Raw genomic sequence first — 27,708 nt, 5'->3', positions numbered from 1 at the left:
AAAACTACAGCAGAGAATAATGAAAAACTTAAATTGTGCACCAACCCTTAAATTTTTATTGAAATTTTTTTTTTTTTCTTCAATTGTGCAGATTGGGCATTATCGGGTAGGTCCAGCCCCATGGCGGGGAAATCCTGATGCATTGTGGGATATTTCAGCAACGCAAGCGCCGCCACGTAACTCACTGGAAGAGTAGGTGTGAGCATGGAGGGCAGAGCAATACAAGTTTCCCTAATCAACCACGAGAGCAGGACCTGAACTCAACCTCACGGTCCGATCACAGTGACACAGCCCATCAGCCATGGGATGCTGCAAGGTTAAAACACCACACTGGCATTTTTTATAGACCTTTTTATTTCATTACACACACACACACATACACGCGTTACATGTGTAGTGTTTCTTACAATCCATCAGTCCCCCAGGCGTTTGTGGGGTTGTGGGGGGGGGGGGTATTCAAGAACAAGGGGTAATTCATCATACCATGTTCTGTCAGCCAGATGCCTCATCCAAACCGGAGCACTGGGAGCAGTCTGAAGCCACATCAGTCAGTGTTGTCAAGACAAAAACATGGAGAACTTTCAAATCGTTAAAAAACAGAAAGGACTCTAGAGAGTGTGTGTGTGTGTGTGTGTGTGCGTGCGCGCGCGCATCAGGAGATGCGAGAAAACAGCAGGAGCAGGTCATTGTTGTCCCTAACTAACCGGCAGGCGCTCGCGCCAGGCGACGTCGGAAACCTTTTGCCAGAGCCGATCCAGGACCCGGCCGGAGAGGCGTCGACACCGCAAGAATAACATGGCCCTGCTCCAGTCCGGCCACACCGCGGAGCATGAGCCAATGGACCAGAACGCCGTGCCGACGTGTTCCTCCGGACGCGTCCTAACTCACACCCTATCATCTCTGTAGTGCACTGCTTCTGTACAGCGGCCGTGGTCCAAGCTAGCGCTCGGCAAACGCCTGCGGGGGTGTATTAGTGTGGACGTGAACCCCCCCCCCCCCCCCCCCCCCCCCTCGACCCGCCCCGTCACACGAAGTCAGTGAAGTCGTCCACGGTGGAGACCAGCCTCTTGCGCTGCCCGGAAGAGTCCACCCCGCTAGCGCCGCCCTGCTGGTAGGAGGACTGCGGTTTCTGGGAGGAGTGGCCCTGAGTCAGGGAAATACCGGGCGTGGGTCGAGACTGGATCTCCTCCTGGGCCTGGAGGTGGGGGGTGGGGGTTAATTTAGCGGTGCTGAAATGTTCCAGCTGAAAGCGTCTTTGGTTGAGTTTCTGAAGTTCGACATTTAGATATATAACTGTTACAGGAGGAAAAACAAGACTTTCAGAGCGCATATGGCTACAGACCTGGCGACACAGAGGCATGTGTTTATATGTGTGTATGTCTGTGTGTGTGTGTGTTCATTCACCCGTGTCCTGAGCCTCTTTATGTGCCGTAGTCTGGCCAGCCACTTGGAAGCGTAGGCGTCAGAGGGATTGGCTCCATACTGGTGGACAAGAGAGGCCATCTGAAACACACACACACAGAGAGAGAGAGGACAAGTCAAAAGACCTCAGCCTGGATCAGCATGCTGCCTTCAGAAGCTTTTCATAACAATGTTTAAGTAAATGATTTTTGGGGGGAGGGGGGGGGGCATTCTCATGACTCACTGCATATGTGTGTGTGTGTGTGTGTTACTCACATTAGCGTGTAGCGCCATCTGCCTCACCAGCAGTGGAAGGTTGCGGTCTGAGACGATTTTCATCACACTGGTGTCAACGAGACCCTCCAGATCTGATAGAGGGGGGAGGAAAGGGAGGTTGGGAGGAGTAAGGGAGGAGACAGGGAGGTGAATTTTCACCGGGTTGCTCCATGGTATAGTCAAGCCAACGTAGATGTTCTACAGGACCCAGGAGTTGGCCGTGGTATATTGGCCATACACCTCAGACCCCCAGGGTATTGTCATTCCCACGGTATACGGTCTGAAATACCACGTCTTTCAGCCAATCCGCATCCAGGGAGTCCTTCCTGTTTCTAAACACACGTCCAATCACACTCACCTTTCCTGCACTGCAGAGTGACCAGGTTGCTCTCGTAGTCCAGAGGCTTTATGACGACCTCCACGAAATTAAACTGACCCTGTTCACAGAACAGAAAAGAGGCTTGTATTACTGTTTAGGGAAAACCAAGACTGACCGGCTACCAGGAGACAGCCGACTGATTGGCTGGCCGGCTACCAGGAGACAGCCGACTGATTGGCTGGCCGGCTACCAGGAGACAGCCGACTGATTGGCTGGCCGGCTACAGAGAGAATTGTTGACTCACTGACCAGCCACCAATAAACAGTAGAAGCCCCACATGTAAATACAAAGTTTACGCTACAGGACGAAACCACGCCCAGGACGGTCATCACTGGTGAGCAACGGGCTTCACACTGAGTGACAAAGCGCTCGGGATAGACGGCGTACACCAGGTGGTGCACAGTGTTACCCGGGCAACACCCACGCTGTTCAGTGTTACCAGGGCAACGTCGGTGTTGTTTTGTCTAACTGCAGCTGGGAGCCTGCGTGTCTCGTGAGATTCGTTAATGGCTGTTCCTGGTGGAACGTGAAAACGGCACGTACTGAGACATTTTGGCAAGCTACTCAGAAATAGGTGAGCTAACGGCAGCTTGTGAGCTACCCCCGCTGGTGTGACGGGGACCCAGCCGCGTGACGGGGACCCAGCCGCGTGACGGGGACCCAGCCGCGTGACGGGGACCCAGCCGCGTGACGGGGACCCAGCGGTATGACATACCTTGATGGTCCCCAGTTTGTACTCCTCTCCGGAGTCATTGTAGACCACCATGACAAAGTCGTTTCCGATGTGTCTCTTCTTGTTGCAGCAGCCCTTGTCACTGTCTTTGTTTGGCATCAGGGTGGCAATGTGGAAGATGGCTGGGGGGGAGGTGTAAAGAGAATGACTTATTAAATCACCACGCTAATCAGACACACAGACACAGACAGACAGACAGACAGAGACACTGACATACAGACAGACAGAGACAGACAGACAGACAGACAGGCAGAGACACTGACATACAGACAGAGACAGACAGACAGAGACAGACAGACAGACAGGCAGAGACACTAACCCTGCATGATGTCATCATGCCAACAGTAGGTAAACTCCCCATCATCCCCGTACTGGTCCAAACCGCCCAGGAAAATCTGGTCAGGGTCACAGTCCTACAACCACAACAGCACGTTATTCACCATAGACTAGAGACAGGGGAGGGAGGGGGGCGTAGAGAGGGGGGGGGGGGACACACAGGGGTGTGTAGGGAGGCTTGGCCCACTGCAGACTGTTAGCAAAAACCCGGTGAACATTTAGACACCTACCTTGAGGTGTATGAGCTTGCCCAGGCCAGTCAGGAAGCCAGCGTAACGGTTGGAGCCATACTCATTAGACAGGATGGACACCTCATTGGATACCTATTCAACACAACGTGTTAATATGCGGTCCAGCCAAAATGAGAACTGGATTAGAGGGATGCTATGTTCCAGAAGAAAAAAAAATTCAAATGCTCAGGCAACGTGTTCATAAAAGTAATACGGCATCTTGTGAGTTTGTAGTATTTGTAGCCAATATATCACAGCTAAGCTCTGTGTCCAGGCACTCCGCAATGTATCGTGTCTAAGGGCAGCTCGTAGCCATGGTATATTGGTCATGTACCACACCCCATCGTGTGCACCCCATAGTGGATTGGCGCATTATTTTCTCAATGCCCTCTTACCTGTCCAGCTCCTACAAACACCACTCCGATCTTATGCGTGTCGTACGGAGGCATCTGATCCAAAACCTTCACCGCTCGGTCTATCAGCTGGGAGAGACACATTCGTTACTGCCTGGTTTAATAACGTACAAGACGAACAGAAAACCGCCACACAAGGTGACTGACCTGAGATTTGGGCAACAGGAGGGGCTTGTTGGCCTCGTTGCCGAAGAAGGGAGAGTGGTAGAGCTGGAGGAACACAAAACTACAGGAGAGAGACCGGAGAGGGGGAAGTCAGAGAGGAACCACCAAAAAACCCACGTCCTGATAGGGTCACTAGTCCGAGTCTGCAGTCATAGCAACACGGTTTAAATATCAGTAGTGCTACAGGAGCGTTACACTTAAACTTACCTGGTTGGATGATACACACAGCAGAGAGGCAAGAAGACAACCCCCGACCCTCCCGCACCACTTCAACGACCCCCGACCCTCCCGCACCACTTCAACGACCCCCGACCCTCCCGCACCACTTCAACGACCCCCGACCCTCCCGCACCACTTCAACGACCCCCGACCCTCCCGCACCACTTCAACGACCCCCGACCCTCCCGCACCACTTCAACGACCCTCCCCCACCACTTCAACGACCCCCGACCCTCCCGCACCACTTCAACGACCCTCCCCCACCACTTCAACGACCCCCGACCCTCCCCCACCACTTCAACAACCCCCGACCCTCCCCCACCACTTCTCCAACGACCCCCCCGAAAAACATTGACTAATACTATGTCACAGGTTTGCAGTGAGTCACTAGTCGAAGGCAGAGCACTTTTTGGGATTGTGTGTGTGTGTGTGTTTGCAAGCGTCTAACCTGGGGCTGAGCCCGCCCGTCTTCTCCGCGTTGCTGGGCGCCGGGCGGGTGGTTTGGTACGCGTCCCCCCCAGACCTCCTCTCCCTCCTGGAGGAGGGGGCTGACACCGAGATGGTGTGACCCCGCGGACGGTGCCCCCCATTGGGGGAGACAGGGCCGGGCTGCTGGGGTGCCGGGAACTCTAGCCTCATCCTAGCTCCCTGGGGCACGGTCGAACCGCATCCGCTTCCTGACCCGGGCGCCGGGTTGAACTCCCCGATCTGACTCTGCCCGTTCACCTCGCCTCCTCCCCCTTCCACCTTGTCTTTGTCGGCCGGGAGCTCCCCCTCCCACGGCGTCCTGACGGGTACGTCCGCCGCGCTGGCCGCAGCTCCCGCGGTGGCCTTGTGGAAGGCCTCCGGCAGGGTCTGGAGTTCGGGAGAGGAGCTGGACTTGTTCAGGGTCTGGGTCCCGGGCTGCGTTTGGGACTGGAAGGGGAGCTCAGGGCCCTGGCTGCCTGGCGTGGAGGGGGCCAGGACGGGCTGGTCGATGGGGATGGCCCCTTCACTCACCTCCTCCAGGGTGGACTTCTCATCATCCTGGCTGGAGCTCGAGGACGACTGGAGGCGAGGAGAGATCGCCAACTTATTAAAACACGCCAACAAATGTCCTCTAATTAAAAAGGCAGATAACGCTCCCTGGCAGTTTGTCTTGTTGTTGGACATTTTCAGATATCTTTGGTGGGCTAAGAAATTCGGATTTCCGTACTTTTAACAGCAGTCCCCTTATTAGAGGCTCACTAAACCCTATTGATGGATCCTGGTCGAGGCGTAATCTATAGATCAAACTATAGGGTGCTCTAGCGTCCCAACTGGACTCACCCTGCTGAGGGTTCTCGAGGGCACGTCCTTGCAGAAATCAGCGGTGATGTAGATGGGATCCGAAGGCATGGCCTCAAACCCCTCGCTCTCCGTCCAATCAGAAGGCGACTCTATTTGACCTACGGAACCCTCCTCCAGCACAACCACAGATTCTACAGCAGGGGGCGGCAGAGAGGAGAGGGTTAGAGTGGGGGCTTACTCAACCGAGCACTCAACCGAGCACTCAACCGAGCACTCAACCGAGCACTCAACCGAGCACTCAACCGAGCACTCAACCGAGCACTCAACCGAGCACTCAACCGAGCACTCAACCGAGCACTCAACCGAGCACTCAACCGAGCACTCATGGGTGGGACTTCCAAAAAAACCCATATAGACCAACTACCACCAACCCACTGTCTTATACCAGGCAAGCAAGCAAAAGAAATTAACACAATAAGAGTGCAGCGGCCATAAGCACCCACCCCTGAATCAGAGCCCCACCCCTGAATCAGAGCCCCACCCCTGAATCAGAGCCCCACACCGATCAATGAGTTGCAGGCAACAGCACAACAGTCACTGACCCATCACAATTAAAGTCTCTGGTGACCAGTCATCGGTCAGTCATCGGTCAGTCATCGGTCAGTCATCGGTCAGTCATGGGAGTGTCAGCTAATGCTCTGGGTTTCACTGCTCCCTGGTCGGGTGACGGCATTGTGGGTAAGGGAGTTCATTATATCGCTCCTAGAGGTCACTTCCTTTCAGTCAGTGAAGGAAAGGGAACGCGAGCACAGTCTGACAGGAACGAGGGATGATTGGGACACAGATACCCCCTGACGAGGCCGGCGGCAGCAGAAGGAACTCCCGACGTGCAGCCTTCCTGGGGGCTGCGTCGCATACAGACGTTGCCCCCACCCCCCACCCCACCCCCCGACAGCTAGGTCAAACGGGAAGTGCATTCCAAGGCCACAGAAGGTTAAGGGTCAAAGGTTAGAAAGAAATCAAAGCGTCATAAAAACAGTGAACAAATCCAGTCAACAAATTGGTTCATCTTGTCAGCGGGGTTGATTAATCTCTACATGATTGGCCCATGAGTTTGTCCAAATAGCTCTCTCCAGGCTGGACCGAACACGTGAGCGACACGCAGAGGTGACACGGAAATGACATGGTGGGGGTGGGCGTGGACACGTCCCGGAAGCATGTGGAGGCTGGCAAGGGGAGGATATTGGTTGGAATGGAGTAAATAAAATAATATAAAACACGTGGAGGCTGTGTGAGTGATGGGTTTGTTAGCGTTCCATTCACTCCATTCCAGTCAACCCACTTAATGTGGCACCAACAGAAGTTTTTTTTTTTGGGGGGGTGGGGGGCAAGTTTGTTAGGGGACGTGGCCACACGTTGCTTGTACCTGCCCAGGAAATGCTCCGTTGGAGCCGTCCTGGGGCTGGGGGCAGGGCTGGGGGCGGGACGACGGACAAACCCATAGAGGAAAGAGAGTCCACTGGACAGGTCAGGCAGCCAATCAAAAACCAGCGTGGTGGGAAACCGGAAATCAAAACCATTTAAAAAAGGATAAATAAGTGTGAGGAACATTCAGAATTATAAATATGCATAGCTAAGAGATCTGCTATCAAAGAACAGGTGTAAAACTCAATTTGAAATCCATATGAATCTGTCACCTGACTTTAACCACCCTGTGTGTGACATAGCAGTATAATGTCTGTTTAAATATTTACAAAAACAGTTCAAGATGAGGCAACATTTTCTACTTTTTTTTTCTACGTCTTTCAGTCCGCTGTCAAGAGGGGGGGGCCAGGATGTGTTTTATTCTGCTATCTGGGGAGGGGTAATAACTAAACCCCACTTAGGGCCCAAAAACCTGGGGCCCTGACCACACACACACACACATCCCCCACCACACGTACACACACACACACACACATCCCCCACCACACACACACACACATCCCCCACCACACGTACACACACATCCCCCACCACACGTACACACACATCCCCCACCACACGTACACACACATCCCCCACCACACGTACACACACATCCCCCACCACACGTACACACACATCCCCCACCACACGTACACACACATCCCCCACCACACGTACACACACATCCCCCACCACACGTACACACACATCCCCCACCACACGTACACACACACACACACACACATCCCCCACCACACGTACACACACATCCCCCACCACACGTACACACACATCCCCCACCACACGTACACACACATCCCCCACCACATGTACACACACACACACACACACATCCCCCACCACACGTACACACACATCCCCCACCACACGTACACACACATCCCCCACCACACGTACACACACATCCCCCACCACACACACATCCCCCACCACACGTACACACACATCCCCCACCACACACACATCCCCCACCACACGTACACACACATCCCCCACCACACGTACACACACATCCCCCACCACACGTACACACACATCCCCCACCACACGTACACACACATCCCCCACCACACGTACACACACATCCCCCACCACACGTACACACACATCCCCCACCACACGTACACACACACACACACACACATCCCCCACCACACGTACACACACATCCCCCACCACACGTACACACACATCCCCCACCACACGTACACACACATCCCCCACCACATGTACACACACACACACACACACACATCCCCCACCACACGTACACACACATCCCCCACCACACGTACACACACATCCCCCACCACACGTACACACACATCCCCCACCACACACACATCCCCCACCACACGTACACACACATCCCCCACCACACACACATCCCCCACCACACGTACACACACATCCCCCACCACACGTACACACACATCCCCCACCACACGTACACACACATCCCCCACCACACGTACACACACATCCCCCACCACACGTACACACACATCCCCCACCACACGTACACACACATCCTCCACAACACACACAGTGTGTGTGACCAGCACACGCCCAGTCACCCTGGACGCCCTTCCCACCAGTGTTGTGGCGCGGATGGAGTCCCGGCTTGCCTCCCTGGACCGGCTCCGAGGGGTTCAGGGGAGCCGGGGAGGCCGTGCTGGCCGGGGCGCTGGTCGTCTGGGCGGGGGCCTCCTTCAGGCCCTCCATGGCCATGAGGACCAGGGACAGCTCCTGCAGGGGCATGTTCCCCAGCTCGGAGGAGAAGGGGCTGGGGGGGTTCTCCAGACACATCAACCAGCTGGTGTTACCTGGAGAAAGGTCAAGGGGTCCGTTAATCAGCACGTCGACATATCAACCAGCTGGCGTTACCCGGAGTAATGTCCATTACTTTTGGGTTCAGGCATTTTGGGTTAAGTTGAGGTTCTGGGTCAAGCATTAGGGCCAGGTTACGTTTAGGCTTCGCATTTTAGAATATTGAGGTTAAGGTTAGCCAACAGGATTTCCTTCCAGGTCAGAAATACAAGGTGTGTGTGTGTGTGTGTGTGTGTGTGTCTACAGTGACATCCTCGCCACCTGTGCTGTTCACCTGACGGTCGGCGTATGAAGATCTCCGCCCACCCCTGGGTGAGCATGGGGAGGAACTCCGCCAGGCTGGGCCGGTCTTTGAGGAGGTCCTTCGGAGTGGCGCACGGAGAGGACGAGGGGGGTCCGAGGCTGTCCAGACAGCCCCCATAGGAGGAGGAAGGGGGGGAGGCACCCAGCTCTCCCCCCTCGGAGGGAGACACCAGGGGACTGAGGCTTTGGGCCACACCCGAACGAAGAGCATGACCCCCTGGACGGGTGAGAGAGGAGGACGGTGGGATGGGGGGAGGAAAGGGAACAGCATTTATCATCATCATCATCATCATGCTGAAGAGTTAAGAGTATTCAGTAAGTCTAACGGGACCCCCAGACAGGGGCTGGGTCGACCCCCAGACAGGGGCTGGGTCGTCCTCCTGTTACCTGACATGGAGCGCGCTCTGATGCGCGTAGCTCTGGTCATCTGCTGGCTGGACTGGGACTCCAGCTTGGCCGGAGCCTCTTTGGTCTGACGGGTGTGGAGGGACGGGTCTGACCTACGGAGGGCGGGAAAGAGGACCTCGCTAAGTGGGGTGTGCGTGCGCTACCCGGTCATCTCCCCGCACCCAGCCTTGAAGTGTGTGTGTGTGTGTGTGTTACCTGGTCATCTCCCCTCCCCCCAGTCTCTCTGCCATGTCCACTCCCAGCAGCCCCTGGGTCCTGACCCCTCCGCTGGTCGTTATGGTGATCAGCTTGTTGCCGACCAGCCAGGTCATACTGCGACCCCCCGCCAGCAGGAATTCCGCTATGGGAGACCTAGGGGATAAGGATTAAAGGTCAGAAGCTGTGGGACCCGGTCATTGGCTGGGGGGTGTGTGTGCCGGCCCACTGGGGCGTACCTCTTCGGGAGAGCAGAGAAGTTGGAGAAGACGTATCTGGCCATCATGTCCAGGCAGGTCTCTGTGAGCTCCAGGTGGACCGTCTTCAGCCCTTCATCGGCCTGGGTCACAGTGTTCTCATCTGCCGATCCCAGACTGGATGTGGTGGTGGAGGTGTGCATTCTAGAGGCAGGGGGCGCCAGAGAGGGGGTCAGAGAGGACGCTCATGTACGCACGTACGCAGGCACGCAACGGAAAACTCATAGTACGCGCACACACACACACACACACACACCAGACAGTAATACTTCATTCTCACACACACACACAATAATAAAACGTTATTCTCACACACACACACACACACACACAATAATAAAGGATTATTCCGTTGACCTATGAATTCGGTAAACACACACAAGCTGGGAATGAGTACGCGCATCCGGAGTCCTGTTCTTACAGCTGACAAAGCGGTCCATCTACACCACAACTGGACCTGCATATCGCTACACGAGGGAGAGGGAGAACACTGCCACACTCATCTGATCACAGGGAATTACTTTTAGAGTGTGTGTGTGTGTGTGTGTTTGTGAGAGAGACCACACCGCTGCGCCACAATGAATGGTGGACCCCCGGTCTAATGGAAGACAGAAGATCTAGCTACGGTTTTGCAGCACCATAGTCTGTTAGGAGCCCCAGGGTAAAGGAGAATACAGGGACCCCATTGGATGTAGCCACCAGCTGTTCAGACAGTTCAAACCGGCCACTTATTACGTTTCAGACAAATCACAGTATCTAAACACGCCATGTCTGTCTTGAAAGCAGAGAACACGGCACTCTTCCGCCCACACACCCGGACAGCTGTGGGGATTAGATGTATGAGGGACTACACGGAGGAACAAAGAGGAGGACAGAAGGATATTCAATTATATAACTGGAGCCATTTTAGTGAAGGGACGCGTCACACAGGAAACAGAAGAGCACATGAGCCTGTGAGCGGCAGAATGATCCCTATGTTCCTTTTATTCACACGTCACCCCGCGTCAGTCCATCTTGTGTAACTCATGGAGACGCAAGGCGCGGGCTTTTGTTCCAGCCCAGCACTATGCACATAAAATTCAAAAATCAACCACTCATGATAAAAGCATGCCTTGGCCGGAGAGGCTTTCACTAACAGAATCAACGTGGATAACGGCAATCATCGTTATCGCTACTGGGTACTGCTCTCGCTATGCTCAACATGGACATTGTTATAACCAGCACTATTTATCAACACTACTGTATATTATTTTGGAAATATCACCCTCTATCGCTAATGCTGTATAAACACTATGGCTTCTGTAACGTGATTACTTAGCACGAACGTCACTGCTAACCTCATTGCATAGCGCCAAAAGCGAATGTTGAATTTCAACTGCCATTACAGAAGCTACTGCTAACACAACCACTACACAAAGTATAGTCCCAGCTTGTGATGAACACAACCCAGTAGTGCATGGTCAAAAGCCAGCAGAGGGGCATTTCAACCATTGATTGACCTTTTTCAAAATCGGTCATATTGACCGAGCTGCTCTGGCGGACATCATTTTCTCGTGAACAACATAATTTCGGAGACAACATAATTCCATAACCAGCAGTTTCGGTGTCCTGTTTTTAACGGAACAGAGCACCGTTTCCAGCAGTGCAACGCTAACCTTGAAGCACAACGGCATGGAGTCTGGGGTAATGTACACTAGTAGGACGGGTTTTATGTCAGTCTCTTAAACTGATCACGGGGCTCACTATCTCAACTCGTGAAACTGGCGAGAGGGAGGCGGAGAGCCTTTTTGGAGCAAGGCACGGCCCCGACGTTATCCAGAATCTGATAATCCAGCCAGCCGTCATCACAACGACGGTTCCTTATCCAGCCAGCAATCACAACAACGCTTTCAAATTAATCAGCATTGCAGTGTCTGTGTCTGATAGCAGTGTCTGTGTCTGATTGTGAGGGGGGTAATTCCCCCCCCTCACAATCAAAGATTTGTTGATCTAGGCCCCACTTCAAGGAGTTGAAGTGGTCGTAGTGAGATGGATACTTCGCCACTGATACTCTACTGCTCCCTGGTGGCTGGGAGTGGCATGACATCGCATTGAGTAAACCAAACACTACAAGGATATGCTTAGGGCTGAGAAGTTTAGATACGCTTTAGCCGTTGGTGGCTAAATTCCAGTCACTTTTCTAAATATTTTCCAAAACTCATGGGGGAAATGTACATTTCTGGAATACCTGAAAATTAGAAAAACTTTGGTGTACTAGCTTGGTTTACTGGAAAACTGATAGATCTACTACTCCAAAACGCACGCACGCACACACAAACCACCACCACCACCACACACAACTCCAATTTCTGATTCATTCTTTACTCCCACAGTCACTCTTCCCAGCAACACAGATTTAAGGTGCGTGTATTGATTTGGTGCACAGGAGGAGTCATTGTTTGAGTTTGTTAGCGACAGAAGGAGACATGACAAAATTCCAACAAAACTCAGTAGCGGAGGATGGTGAGAAGCGATGCAGACTGAGGCTGTGCTCCTCGGAAGGGCAGGAATGGAATCGATTGAAATGGGAGTCCAAACACGTGGTTTCCATGTTTTTGATGTCTATATACTATCCCACAATTCCTCCCACCAGCCTCCCAAAAACACTGCGACGACATTCAGATGATCAACTGTGGCAGCTGGATACCGTGCGGGGGGGGGGGTAAAATCAAATGGAATGCAACTCCGATGTAAACTCAGGCAGCAGGCAAGCCTGTGTGTGTGTGTGTGTGCGCGCACGCACTGTGTATGAGCCCGGCGTATCATTGGCCCAGAGAGCGTATGTTCCCTCCCACCAGGATTAGAGGGAGGCCGGTCATTGGTAGCAGTGCCTGTCAGTCCGTGATGTTGTTACACATGCCGGTTCTGGTGACACTGCACAGTTAAGCAAATCAGTAAAGAAAGAGCAACAGCCAGCCAAACAAAAACAAGAAAAAAAAGAAAAAAAATAAGTATGCATCTACAAAAACAACACACAAACAAGCCCAGAAAGATGGAACGTCTTCCAAAGCACAAACTCCATGCGGCAAAAATAAACGAAAGGCAGTAAATAATAATAATTCCAAAACACCACATCAACAAACAAACCCTCCTCCAGCATGCAACCGCCGACCGCCCCAGGTCTCCCTGGCAACCGCCTTGCCCACCGGTCCCCATGACAACGGCTCCCCGCTCCCAAACAAGTCCCGCCCGCCCCGACAAAAGCAGGCCAAGTCCCGTCCCCCCCCCCCCCCCCCCCACACACAGAGCGCCGTCTACCTGCGCACCGCATGCTCAGAGACGCTGATGCTCCGGGAGCGGAAGGCGTCCATGGCCGACAGCTCTTTAACGGGAGAGCTGGAACTGGTCGCTACGCCCGACGCCGTCGCCGCCTGCTGCTGGTGTAGGTGGTGGTGTGCCCTCGCCATTTTGGCAGCCCGCAGACTGGGGACCGCGGCAAAGGTGTGTCGGGGGGTTGGGGGGGTGGGGGTGGTGGTGGTGGGGGGGGAGATGGCGGTCCGGGAACGTCAGCGCGTCAGAATAGCCCCGCCACGGCAACCAGGTGGCCAACGGACACACGTCGCGGGAGGGCAAGGGTCATGGGGGAGAGGACAGAAGAGGTGGGCCAATCAGAATGGAGGGATTCAGGGTGTTGACGCCCCCCCCCCCCCCCCCCACCACCGAAACCGCGCCCATAACGCACCACCCAAACGGGGGTGGGGGGGGGGTAACCAAAGAGTAACCAAAAAAACAAAGTTGAGAAAATTAATAGCAATGAACACAAAAAAAAAAACAGGAAGAGAGGAAATCATGAAGGAGGAAAAAGCAAAGGGAAACACATACAGAAATACATACCAGCAACAGAGCAGTAAGGAGAGAGACAACTCTGACAGCAAAACACAAAAGCAAACAATTCAATCAAAGTGGAAGAACATGACACAGCCCGCACCGCAGCAGGAAAAGCCCACATTTTGGTGACTGACGGGGTGTCTAAAATGGCACCTTACTCCCTACATAGTGAACTACTTTACCCCAAAGACCCTGGTCAAAAGTAGTGCCCTATAGAGGAAATAGGATCCCATTTGGGACAAAGTTACTGTTAAAAAAGATGGACTCAGTAGGGGTTAAAACAACACAATGAACACGTGTCCAGACGGGTTAAAAACCATCAACACAACAAAATAAAAAAATGTAAAGGTCAGAAAAGGGGTTAGTTTAAAAAACAACAACACAATAATACAACAATGTTTGAAATGGTTAAAACTGAAACAAAAAGGATTAAAAACAATGAACACAACAAATGACAGAACCAAGTACAGCATTAGGCCGGGGTCGGAGTACAGCGTGCCAGGTCCATAGACCGAAAGAGAATCGACTCTAATGACAACATCTGGTCTAATAAAACCTATTGTTACAGACGAGGCTTAATGGCAGGCTCACTTTATAAACTGTTACTCCATCAAGGCACCAAGAACCTTGGCACTGCTTTGGTTTGGTTCATTTACAACCGTATCCTCTGATCTATCTTCTGATCTCAGATCAGACCTGACAGGCGTCTCTCCGAAGCTGTATAGGCGGCAGGATGGGAGCACAACTCTGGTAACTTTCCAAAATGTCCCTGGAAATAAGGAGAGCAACCAAGGAAAACCAGAACCTTCCTACAAGGTTTTCTCAAATGTTGGGAAATTTGACACAACCCCAGGGAGCACTACAGGGTCAGAGGTCAGTACAGGGTTGCGGGGGTCTGAGACATTGGGGTCAAAGGTCACTACAGGGTTGAGGGTCTGGGATGGTGGGGTCACAGGTTCATACAGGGTAACAGGGTGCAGGAGGGTGGAGTGAGAGGTCACTACAGGGTTGAGGGTCTCAGACCGTGGGGTCAGAGGTCACTACAGAGGGGTTCATGGTGCATTCAGGCTGTCATTTAAACATGGTTACTTTGTGCTACCATGGAGACGTACGATTTAATGTTCTAGGACAAGCTGGTTACCGTGGAAGTACTGAAGACAAGGAAATTAGGAAGTTACATTTTGGTTGCAAACAAAAGGGGACTGGAGAAAGATGGAGAGAGAAGCTACTCTTTCCCCAAAGTCGTCACCACAGAAAAAGCGAGGGAAGCAAAAGGCTGGGAAGGAAAGAGGAATGGAGATTTTCATATTAGGTAAAATCATTATAAATTATGAAGAAACAAAGGGGACAATTCAGAAGGGAAGCGGTAAAGGGGTGGGGCCCTATTATGCTAATAACGTTCAATTTGCTCACTATATCGTTTTTTTTATTATTTTAAAACAATTTATTGGTTAGGTTCAAACTTGATTAAGAGAAAACCCAAAGCTGGAAGGCTGGGGCTTTTGATGGACACTCCAGGGGACCATTAGGGGGGCCTAGTTATGGCTGAGGGGTGGGATTTAAGGACACCGGGACGATTCCAGGAGCGTCTCAAATCGCTGCACCATTAATACGTTTCAGACAGATTTCCCTTCTTGGTGAGAAAGGTTAGAAGATGGCGTGTGTGTGTGTGTGTGTGTGCGCGTGTGAGAGTGGACTTGAAACAAAAACAACCAACCAAAAAAACCACCGAAGCCAAACCATCACACCACAACAAAGACAGCCATGCCGAGTCCTGCGTTACCTTGACAACAGAACCCTCCTCTACGGTCACATGGTCTACAGACGTCCTGTGAGCTGGCCGTGTGTGTAGGTAGTCTCTGGTGTGTGTGTGTGTGTGGGTGTGTGTGTGTGTACCTTTTGGGCCTCTCGTTCAGACTGGTGCTTCGAGCGCGGAAGCTGCTCTGGGCCTCGTGAGTGTCGTCAAAAGGCATCAGGGCGTTGGAACGCAGACCCTGGGGGAAGAAACACATGGGGGGGGGGGTGACAGAGTCTCAGAAGAAGTATTTCCTGCCGTTGAGGAGGAGACAAGCCATTTCCAGGCCCAGGGAGATGTGCTGATCTGTGGGAACAGCAGCTGATCTAACGAGGAGGTTATAATACAGGCCATACCTGTAACAGCTGATTTCCCTCCCCTACAGAAACAACAGTGGCAGCACCACTAAAAAAAAGAATAATTGGGGGAGCCAAAGACAAATACGAGAAAGCAAAACAGAAACTAAACTAATACCAAGCTGTCTCAGATGAACTACCACAAACACCCAGGGTAAAGATCCTCAGCACAGCAGTAAACACCAATAACACAAGTTCGCCGAAACACAATGAAAAGGAAGAGAGATGGTTGTGTATAGAGCTGCACTTCCTGACAAAAATATTACAAAACATAAAAAAATCAGTTTCCCAAACTGATTTGGATCGTGAGCCCATTTAGACAAGGAATTACCAGAACAAGGGAAAACACCGGTGCCCTGACTGTCTGTCAAAAAAAAGGTTTAAAATAAATATGGCAGGTTTGGGATGTTCAGGAAAATGACTGGAAAGACATTCATAGGCAAAACATTGAAACAGCTCTTTTTAATGCAACATTTCCCAGTTACTAGAGATGTCTTACATAACCAAGGTTGTTGTGTGTGCGCGTCTGCGTATATCTAGCGCAATAATTTTCACCAACCCCTTTTTCAAAAAAAAATCGGACGACCGACCTCACAAGGGCTCGCTCCGCCCCCCGCGGGTAAAACTGAATGGACAGCGTCACATCCCCAGATTAGAGACCATTCACGGCTTCAGAACACCCCTCTGAGGAAAAGAACCAACATAACTTCCTGGGGCGTCACGAGACGAGGAGCCGTGCCTGACAGACTGGCACAGCGTTCATATTTAGAGGAGTGTCCCCACACGCAGACCTTAGTGATGCACTGAACAAAGTCACCTTAGTGATGCACTGAACAAAGTCACCTTAGTGATGCACTGAACAAAGTCACCTTAGTGATGCACTGAACAAAGTCACCTTAGTGATGCACTGAACAAAGTCACCTTAGTGATGCACTGAACAAAGTCACCTTAGTGATGCACTGAACAAAGTCACCTTAGTGATGCACTGAACAAAGTCACCTTAGTGATGCACTGAACAAAGTCACCTTAGTGATGCACTGAACAAAGTCACCTTAGTGATGTACTGAACAAAGTCCTTCCTGAAGGGCAGGCGGCAACGTATGAACCACATGGCGATGACGTGGTGAGCCAAAGACACAATGTACTGATTAAACCTGCAGGGAGACGAGGGGGGAGGGGGGAGGGAGACGGGGGAGGGACAAGGGAAGAGACGCAGTTGAAGGCATGCAGGAGAAAGAAAGAACAAAACATGAAGCATTAGTAAACTAGGCCATAGTAAATCACAGCATAACGATGAGCATAAGGTATTTGGAAAATAGGATTCTGAATATGACAAAAATGTTTGCCGTCCCAACAGGACGGGGAAGTGTAGCGTGTGTGTAAGCATTTCCTTTACTCACTTGGAGGGGTTGGTGTACGGTAAGGAGATGGCAAACACACTGACATACTGCTCCGCTACGAAGTTGGCGTACAGATGAGGCAGCCGAACTAGAGCTACGACACACACACGCACACACACACACACACACACACACACACACACACACGACACCATCAACCGTGTCAGGCAACACCATCATCAGCATAAACGTGGATATGCTTCAATCTGACCTCAAACTGATGAAATGAGCTTCCCTGTGAAGTTTGACGTGTGTGTGTTCTCAGTGTTTTCCAGTATACTGTGCGTGTTGGTGTCTGTACAAGACAACTAAAGTGAAAATGTGTGAAGGCTTCTTTACATGTTCTAGTAAACACAGACTGGCCCTCTGACTGGCTAATGTCTGTTAGAGAAAACACAAGGCGGATTCTCACTGGACAGGAACTCCAGCATGGGCGACGCCATGGCGACAGTCGCCGAGATGTGCGTCAGCTTGACGATGAGGGAGGGGAGGAGTTTAATCATGATGTCAGGCATCTCCACGGTGCACATCGTCAAGGCAACCACACACTGCTTGGCGCAGCGATATATCAGCCCCATCTCCAGGCACTGAACCAACTCCCTCTGGAGAGAGACAGGGAGAGAGGCAAGTGTGTGTGCGTGTGAGTTTCTTTAGCGTTTCCTCAGTAAGAAAAAGTTCCTTCCTGGTTAGGGGTTGTGACAAAGTATTCTTGGGCGTAGTGTTTAATTTAGCTTAATTTAAAGTTTCGGCATAAAGGTTATGTTATTGAAGTTAAAGTTAAGTGTGGTTTAGGGCAACAAGGATAAAAACAAACTAAGATATGTGGTGTGTACTCACCTGGCGGGCCTGCTCCAGGCAGTTGTGGTGTGTGTGTGTGTGTGTGTACTCACCTGGCGGGCCTGCTCCAGGCAGTTGTGGTTGGTGTGTGTGTGTGTGTGTGTGCGCGCATGTGTTTGTACTCACCTGGCGGGCCTGCTCCAGGCAGTTGTGGTTGGTGTGTGTGTGTGTGTGTGTGCGCGCATGTGTTTGTACTCACCTGGCGGGCCTGCTCCAGGTAGTTGTGGTAGGAGGTGATGGCCGTGAGGACAGGTACCACTGCCAACTGGACATCAGTACGACTGAAACCCTCTGGTGTTTTCTTTAAACGCTCTGATACCTAGACACACACACACATTAACACACAGAGACACAGACAGAAAGAGAAACAGTCAATAACAAAGAGACAGAGAGACAGACAGTCAGTGTAACTAAGGCAGACAGAGACAGATGTGTTTGTACCATAGAACAGAGAGTAGAGCAGAGCTGGTCGATACTGCAGGGTGAGGAGAGCAGGAGGACTTTATACTGCAGGGTCCACGGCAACTTCTCCAGAACCAGCTTCAACACCTTCCAGTCAGTCTCCTGGAAAACACACACAGGATCTATCAGCTGGTTTACGATTTACTAACCAACGCCGCCAACCAGAACCACACGGTTAACCTCACGCCCTTACCAGAACCACACGGTTAACCTCACGCCCTAACCAGAACCACACGGTTAACCTCACGCCCTAACCAGAACCACACGGTTAACCTCACGCCCTTACCAGAACCACACGGTTAACCTCACGCCCTTACCAGAACCACACGGTTAACCTCACGCCCTAACCAGAACCACACGGTTAACCTCACGCCCTAACCAGAACCACACGGTTAACCTCACGCCCTAACCAGAACCACACAGTTAACCTCACGCCCTAACCAGAACCACACGGTTAACCTCACGCCCTTACCAGAACCACACGGTTAACCTCACGCCCTTACCAGAACCACACGGTAAACCTCACGCCCTCAAAATAGAGACAAATATCACAGAAGTAAAGCCCTGAGGGTGTGTGTGTGTGTGTGTGTGTGTGTGTGTGTGTACCATCTTCAGGCACAGCAGGAGAACATGGAAGGCAGGGGAGTAGGGCAGGCAGGCTGTCCGGAAGGAGGAGGACGAGGAGGAAGATGGAGGGATGGATGGAGAAGAGGTGGGGGTGGCCGGACTGACAGCTGGGGGAGACACTGATCCTGTTGTCTTCTTCTCTGGCTCCCTGCAAATAAAGAAATAAAGAGAGAGAGAGAGAGAGAGAGAAAGATGCATCTTTTGAATTCCTGGGGTCTGACACAGAACTGGACATCATAACTGAGCAGCCTTGACAGTTTAATGTGTCAGTCAATAGCAGATGACATACTACCAACCATACAGATGTAAAACGTTCAACAGCCAGACTGCAGCGTCCATAGAGGTGATAAACCCTCTCCCCCAGTACTCCCAGACATATCCCACTCATCTGAACCCAGAGATGACAGACTGGATAAAAAAGTCAGGCCCTTGTACGTGTGTGTGTGTGTGTGTGTGGGTGTGTGTGTGTGTGTGTGTGTGTGTGGGTACCCACCCCATGTCACAGTAGCAGTAAGGGCTGAACCTTAGAACCTTGTCTTTATTGAGAACTCCCAGACGATGGAGAGAGTCAGCACGGATCATCAGAAGAAACTCAAGCACCTGACGGACAGGCAGAGACAGAAAGAGAGAGACAGAAAGAGAGAGAGACAGGCAGAGAGAGAGAGAGAGAGAGAGAGACAGGCAGAGAGAGAGAGAGATAGACAGGCAGAGAGAGAGAGAGATAGACAGGCAGAGAGAGAGAGAGATAGACAGGCAGAGAGAGAGAGAGAGAGAGAGAGAGAGAGAGAGAGAGAGAGAGAGAGAGAGAGAGAGAGAGAGAGAGAGAGAGAGAGAGAGAGAGAGAGAGAGAGAGAGAGAGAGAGAGAGAGAGAGAGACAGACAGACAGAGAACAAAGAAAAAGAGAGCTGGGATAAAAACTGCAATGCATTAAATAATAATAAATTGATGGAAGTTGATTTGTAAACATAGAATTAGGAACGGCAGCATTAGAAGGAACTTGATATTAACAGGTAAGATGTCTATCACATTGGTTGTCATCCAGCTCATTAGAATTACATCATAAACTAACGGCCAATGTGTCAACAAGCCATTCATTCCAAACAGTTCATAGACACAGTGGCTGAAATCAGGAAGCAGTAAATGCTGATATTATATAATTTTAAGAGCCAATAAATTGAGACGTTAGTGTTCAGGTTAACAATACTTTAGAAGCCATTTAAAACAGAACACTAATTATTATACAATAGTTGCATCAAAAATATTGACTAAATGTTATTTTATTTTTTTTAACCATGACAATATGTGCAAATATTAAACAACATTAAAAGGGAAGGAGCTTTAATCTGTGACCTTTAACCCCGGCGTGACCTACCTCTAATCGTATCCGGCCGGCCACAGGGGAGCTGTATCGGTTCATGTAGTGCAGCTGCATGTGGCTGATCAGCAGCTCGTACACTCGACTAGCGTGGCTGGACGGCAGGCTGTACAGCTTACTCTGCCAGGGGAGAGCAACAGATCACCGATCTACAGTCAACTCACAAATCACAGCTCAACACAAGCCTGGGTCGACATGTGTGTGAATATGAGACACTCCACTGATCAGGTGTGTGTGTGTGTGTGTGTGTGTGTGTGCACTCCGTAGAGTGCGCACATGCCTTCAGTATCTCAAGCAGTCCCAAAATGGCGGTGCGGACATCCTCCATGGCTGGTTCTGAAGACGGATCAGACACCTCCAGGGGTCCGGGGCATGCTAGGGAACGACTCGCCACCTACAAACAGAGAGACTCCAGTTGGTAAAGTGGTCTGTGTGTGTCTGTACCCTCTCTGTGATGTCCAGTAGGCTGGTAAAGTGGTCTGTGTGTGTCTGTACCCTCTCTGTGATGTCCAATAGGCTGGTAAAGTGGTCTGTGTGTGTCTGTACCCTCTCTGTGATGTCCAGTAGGCTGGTAAAGTGGTCTGTGTGTGTCTGTACCCTCTCTGTGATGTCCAGTAGGCTGGTAAAGTGGTCTGTGTGTGTCTGTACCCTCTCTGTGATGTCCAGTAGGCTGGTAAAGTGGTCTGTGTGTGTCTGTACCCTCTCTGTGATGTCCAGTAGGCTGGTAAAGTGGTCTGTGTGTGTGTCTGTACCCTCTCTGTGATGTCCAGTAGGCTGGTAAAGTGGTCTGTGTGTGTCTGTACCCTCTCTGTGATGTCCAGTAGGCTGGTAAAGTGGTCTGTGTGTGTCTGTACCCTCTCTGTGATGTCCAGTAGGCTGGTAAAGTGGTCTGTGTGTGTGAGTACCCTCTCTGTGATGTCCAGTAGGCTGGTAAAGTGGTGTGTGTGTGTGAGTACCCTCTCTATGATGTCCAATAGGCTGGTAAAGTGGTGTGTGTGTGTGAGTACCCTCTCTATGATGTCCAATAGGCTGGTAAAGTGGTGTGAGCTGCAGCCCTCGGCCAGGTCCACTAACAGCTGGGTGGCCTGTTTGCGTACAGCCAGATCCCGGTCCTCCGCGATGCCACTCAGCTGAGGGATCACCACCATCTCAATCAGCTCCTCCTGAGGGGGGGGGCAGCTGGTAGTTGGGGGGGGCTAAACTTTTTCAGGGGGCGGGGGTTTCAGTGAGACAGTGAGTGAGACAGTGAGTACCTCGTAAAGCTGCCCGTTGGTGCTGAGGACGAAGGACAGAATGTTAAGCACTTTGATCCTGATGACGCTACGGCTCTCATGCCTGAAAGAGAGACAGGGCGAGAGAGACAGGGCGAGAGAGACAGGGCGAGAGAGACAGGGCGAGAGAGACAGGGCGAGAGAGACAGGGCGAGAGAGACAGGGCGAGAGAGACAGGGCGAGAGAGACAGGGCGAGAGAGACAGGGAAAACACTTTATGAACTAAAATGTCACTATGTAATGTTAAATAGCTATTAACAAAAATAACAAATGTTGTCTGTCACACATTAATTGGTTTCTCAGGTGACTGCCGGGTTTCGCGTTTTCCAACAGTACCTGAAGAACTTCTCCATAAGGCGCTGTAAGGCCGGAATCCAATCGTCTTTAGCCGGCTGGATGGACTGGGCCCGGTACGATATCAAAGTCAACACAGACGCGTCCTGATGACAACACAATGACACCAGTCAACAATGACGCGTCCTGATGACAACACAATGACACCAGTCAACAATGACGCGTCCTGATGACAACACAATGACACCAGTCAACAATGACGCGTCCTGATGACAACACAATGACACCAGTCAACAATGACACCAGTCAACAATGACGCGTCCTGATGACAACACAATGACACCAGTCAACAATGACGCGTCCTGATGACAACACAATGACACCAGTCAACAATGACGCGTCCTGATGACAACACAATGACACCAGTCAACAATGACGCGTCCTGATGACAACACAATGACACCAGTCAACACCGGCGCGTCCTGATGACATCATCACAGCCACATCATCTCATATCTTATCTCCATCCGCTTATCCAAACGTCCTTTCAACCAATCAAAGGGGTTATGGGAAAAAATAAATAGAGTTTCTATGCAAGAGAGAGAGGCGGCGTTTGAATAAAATGTCCTCTATGCACTGAACCGGTCTGATGCTGTGAAGGCAACAGCACCAGACCTGATCCTTGGAAGAGGAGGAGGGACTTACGGGCCTTTTATCGGCACACTTCTCCACCAGACTGAAGAACTTGTCGGACGAGCCGTGGAAACCTCGCTGCTCGTACAGCTCATCCACCGTGGTCAACAGCTCGTACACGATGGACTTCAGCTCTGCACCTCCTATCGTCTAGACCAGGAGAGACGTGTGAGGGGTGGCGCCAGGAGGCAGGGGGCGGACAGGAGGGGGGGGGACCGGGGAGAGGAGCGAAGAGGCAGGAGGCGGACAGGCGGGGAGTACCGGGGTGATACCTGTATCTGCTGCAGCAGCCTCTCGATGATGGCCAGCAGGATGTCCCAGGTCACCACCTGCAGCTCCTTCCCATACTTCTTTATGAGCCTGGTGATGGAGAGGACGATCTCGTACGACACCACCTCGTTAGCACACGACATCGCCTAGGGCCAGGGGTCAAAGGTCAGACACAACGATTTTGGGGGGTTGCGCGTTTGTCCCACCGAGCGACCTTGAGGAATAACGCGCTAGCCAGACGTCAGCGCGGACACAACGAGTTCGGCTAAAATAGAACTGTGAACATGGAAACAAAATGACTGCCAAAACAGCTCATCGCTGAGTAAATTGCAAATACCATTGCCGGTTGGTCGTAACTAGCGATCTTAAGACGAACACAAAAACCGGATGCCGCTCTTAATTAGCATCAATAGACGCACGAAATACAAGTAGAAGGTGGAGTTACAGCCATGGGGAGGCACCTGGAACATCACCACCAGTTGGGGGCATTCAAATACCTCTTTACCGAGAAACATTGACCGGCAAACGGCCAATGAGAAAATGTCTGGAAACTCATCGGCTCCCTGTTTGAAAAGAGGACAGAGGACAAGGTGTCCTTGTGGATACACAGCCCGCCAGCTAAGAAATATCCACGGCATTAGTCCGAACAATGTCACGTTTAAGAGATAGTAATCGCATTTTCTCCCATCGCTTCAAACTGTTTGTCTAAAAACTTAATTAATTCTAAACAAACTGGGCGAAAAGACAAGTTCTATGACTAATAACCATCTCAAACTTGTGAAACGAGGAACGCTGTGGGCTCAATTAATCTACATCCTCCCTTCGAACCTTCCTAACCGCGCTCCTCTCTCCTCACCTTGTAGAAGGAGGGTAGGACAAGAGTGGGGGTGTTTTTTAGGGCGGGAAGTCGGTGCGCCCCCCAGAGAGCCATCCCTACGAAGAACACTGCCCCTCTCAGCAACGGAGCGTCCTCCATATAGACCCTGGGAACAAGGAGAGAAGACAGACGCGCTCAGTGGCTACCAACACTCGTGGAGACGGGGGGAGAAGACAAACGCTCAGTTTCTACCAACACTAGTGGAGACAGAGGGAGAAGACAAACACGCTCAGTGGCTACCAACACTAGTGGAGACAGGGGGAGAAGACAAACGCTCAGTGGCTACCAACACTAGTGGAGACAGGGGGAGAAGACAAACGCTCAGTGGCTACCAACACTAGTGGAGACAGGGGGAGAAGACAAACGCTCAGTGGCTACCAACACTAGTGGAGACAGGGGGAGAAGACAAATGCTCAGTGGCTACCAACACTAGTGGAGACAGGGGGAGAAGACAAACGCTCAGTGGCTACCAACACTAGTGGAGACAGGGGGAGAAGACAAACACACTCAGTGGCTACCAACACTAGTGGAGACAGGGGGAGACAGAAACAGGGGTCAGGGTTACCTCTCTTCCATGATTCGGCACATGGTGTATATGGCACTGTGACCCAGGTGGGTCCCCAACACCTTCCTCATCAACTGGAGGGAGAGGATGGTGAAGTGATAGGAGGGAGAGAGAGGTGGGGGGGTGGGATTAGAGAAGTGGGGGAGAGGAGGGGGGAGAGAATAGAGGTTATTTTGATAAAATGTGAAATGACAACGTTAAATGATTAGTCACACACACACACACACACACACACACACACCTCACCTTCCAGCAGGACTCACAGAACTCCTTGACGTTGACCGTTCGACAGAGGGTGATGATGAAGATGGTAAGGGAGTCTGAAGGCAGACAGTTATAACACACCACCGCATCCAGGACCTGCACAGCCACCTGGACCCCACAGAATACATGTTATAGTGGTACCAGTATAAATCAGCCTGGTAGAAACATGTTATAGTGGTACCAGTATAAACCAGCCTGGTAGAAACATGTTATAGTGGTACCAGTATAAATCAGCCTGGTAGAAACATGTTATAGTGGTACCAGTATAAATCAGCCTGGTAGAAACATGTTATAGTGGTACCAGTATAAATCAGCCTGGTAGAAACATGTTATAGTGGTACCAGTATAAATCAGCCTGGTAGAAACATGTTATAGTGGTACCAGTATAAATCAGCCTGGTAGAAACATGTTATAGTGGTACCAGTATAAATCAGCCTGGTAGAAACATGTTATAGTGGTACCAGTATAAATCAGCCTGGTAGAAACGTGTGTATTGATAGTCAAGTGACTACACCTATGTAACAGACAGGAGGGGGGGATGACTACACCTATGTAACAGACAGGAGGGGGGGTGACTACACTCTTAACACGGTCAAACACAAACCTCAATGTCAGTAGAAGCTGTTGTCCGGTTGCACAGCAGACAGATCTTCCTGTGGGACAAAACCAGACACACACTGAACACCTTCTATTATCCCTGGATGTACCGCTGTGAGGATGTGTGGCGGATGTTATCCCTGGATGTACAGCTGTGAGGATGTGTGGCGGATGTTATCCCTGGATGTACAGCTGTGAGGATGTGTGGCGGATGTTATCCCTGGATGTACCGCTGTGAGGATGTGTGGCGGATGTTATCCCTGGATGTACCGCTGTGAGGATGTGTGGCGGATGTTATCCCTGGATGTACAGCTGTGAGGATGTGTGGCAGATTATGTTATATTATTATGTTTATATAATATTGTTCAGGCAAGGCTTCCCCAGTGATTTGAGACAAGCACCTACTACATTTACAACACATGTCTTGGCAGCATTGAAATAAAATATTCTGCGCGCAATGATGGAGATCTTACTGGACAATGATGGAGATGTTCTGGTCAAGGTAGCAGCTGTTAAACTTGACCAGGTTGACCAGAACATGGAGGAAGTCCGCTGTCAGACCAATGTCCATCCACAGCAGGACAAAACGAGCTGTAAGAGATCAGACATACATTAACATGACAATCAATTTGCTAGTCAGTCAATTTACTGCTTCAGTGATCTATCAATAAATTAAAAAAGCAAACAATTTAGAGTATGAGTGAATTTAACTAGAAAAACTAGAATTGGGACGGCTAAACACAGCTTCAGCGAGAACCATCCCTCGAAAAAGAGGATGATTTCCCACCTATGTCCTCCTCCAGGTAGTTGATGTCCTTCCCGTTCTCCGTCAGGGCCTTGAACACCTCCAGTCTGTCCGTCAGGTCCTCGTTGGACGGCTGGTAGTCCTGGATCACCTTGAAGAAGTAGGCCCGGAGAGGGCCCAGACGCTCACCCTGAAGGCCCACAGAGAACACAACGGTTTCAAAAGGCACAGTTGAGGGAGTGAAAACTGTGTGTGTTGTTGGGCGTGTGTGTGTGTTGTTGGGCGTGTGTGTGTGTTGTTGGGCGTGTGTGTGCGCGTGTGTGTTGTTGGGTGTGCGTGTGTACCTGTCCCTGAATGATGGCTCTGAGGAGCAGCAGGACAGTGTGTCTGGCTTCAACTGGCATTTCTGGACCGAGCATGTCCTCCACCGCACTCCATACCGCCTCCACTGCATGCTACCACACACACACACACACAGGTTAGCTGATCCCACCCACGACACCCCCACCCCCTAAACACGTCCCCTCAAACTTTTTCTGAGTCCGTCCCCCCCCACACACTCTAAAAACTGACCCCCGTTGCCCCTCCCCTCACCTCCTCAAACTTCTTGGCCTTGGCCAGTTCACCGACATGGTTGGCAACCCGGATCCTGTTGTTAAGGCCACAGTCCGCCTGTAGGTCCTGAGGGCGACCAAAGTGGAAGTCATCAGTGACCGACTGTGTGTGTGTGTGTGTGTGTGTGGTGACATGAGGTCTTCCATACCTTCAGAATATCTTGTGTGATGATGAACTCAGAAGGCCTGTTCTCTGCCTGTTTGGGGAGGGGACGAGGGTTTCCCAGCCCTAACATCCCCTTCACCTTATCCTTCAGAGTCTCCTTATTGGACTGCTTGTTCATAGCTGGTCTGGAGCGGGGGGGGGGGGGGGTGTGTGGGGGGGCCTGGGTGGCCAAAACAGAAACATAATACAAACTGAATCCTTCAAATGTTATTCTTCTGAGCCCTCCTTTATTAGAGTTCAAACTTAAAAAGTTTGGTGCACACAAAAAGCCCTGATGGATGGCCACATAGTAGAAAGTTTGCCAATCAGTGGTGAGCCTTAACCATAACACACTGTCCGTCCAAAGAACATAACAGGTTATAATCAAGGCCCGACCTGACCGACCATGTGATCCAACCAAGCTGGACACAAAAGATGGGAAAAGCCCAACAAAAGTTATTTAGGGTATTTCACCGCAGTGTTCTTCCTCCCAAAACGTTCACATTCCGGTCCTTTAGCTGAAGCTGTCATCCGATTAAAGCCAATCAGATCAAAAAGATCAGCGAATCCCCATCTCAGAAATCGGTGTTTCATGTATAAACCTTATTTGGATCGGTGGCTGTGGATTTGGGATCGCGTTTAGACACAAACACATCTGACAACAGTTGCTTTTACCGTTTCTTTCCCTTTAAAACACAGATTAAAGTCTGACTTTTCCCTCAAAGAAGCACCTGTTAGTTTCTAGGACTGA

General features: G+C 51.1%; 1 protein-coding gene across 3 annotated transcripts; it reads right to left on the bottom strand.

Annotated features, from left to right (window-relative positions):
• Positions 1-1,007: 1,007 nt before the first annotated feature.
• tsc2 (TSC complex subunit 2) lies at positions 1,008-27,132 on the bottom strand. 3 transcript variants are annotated; one of them, XM_029121922.2, is made up of 42 exons: positions 26,962-27,132; positions 26,793-26,879; positions 26,543-26,653; positions 26,241-26,388; positions 25,927-26,044; positions 25,461-25,509; positions 24,839-24,964; positions 24,593-24,666; positions 24,007-24,133; positions 23,153-23,296; positions 22,893-23,030; positions 22,230-22,333; positions 21,876-21,957; positions 21,630-21,785; positions 20,903-21,016; positions 20,620-20,742; positions 19,740-19,846; positions 19,226-19,394; positions 18,599-18,721; positions 18,357-18,476; positions 17,733-17,922; positions 17,321-17,414; positions 16,972-17,074; positions 15,666-15,763; positions 13,200-13,364; positions 9,885-10,046; positions 9,646-9,801; positions 9,430-9,542; positions 9,014-9,259; positions 8,505-8,735; positions 6,848-6,940; positions 5,461-5,612; positions 4,601-5,199; positions 3,916-3,994; positions 3,751-3,837; positions 3,356-3,448; positions 3,109-3,202; positions 2,772-2,911; positions 2,036-2,114; positions 1,678-1,769; positions 1,405-1,503; positions 1,008-1,195 (listed from the first exon to the last, which is right to left on the bottom strand). In XM_029121922.2, the coding sequence occupies exons 1-42, from the start codon at positions 27,094-27,096 to the stop codon at positions 1,025-1,027; spliced, it is 5,691 nt and encodes a 1,896-aa protein (XP_028977755.1). In that variant the 5' UTR covers positions 27,097-27,132; the 3' UTR covers positions 1,008-1,024. The 3 variants fall into 3 exon arrangements, with proteins under 3 accessions (XP_028977755.1, XP_028977756.1, XP_028977757.1); XM_029121923.2 differs by lacking the exon at positions 6,848-6,940 and having other exon boundaries at positions 26,962-27,096; XM_029121924.2 differs by lacking the exon at positions 13,200-13,364 and having other exon boundaries at positions 26,962-27,096.
• Between the last annotated feature and the right edge of the window lie 576 nt (positions 27,133-27,708).

This window comes from Esox lucius, chromosome 9, assembly GCF_011004845.1.
Source record: "Esox lucius isolate fEsoLuc1 chromosome 9, fEsoLuc1.pri, whole genome shotgun sequence".
Taxonomy (NCBI): Eukaryota; Metazoa; Chordata; class Actinopteri; order Esociformes; family Esocidae; genus Esox; species Esox lucius.
This window is presented reverse-complemented; position numbering and strand designations above follow the sequence as displayed.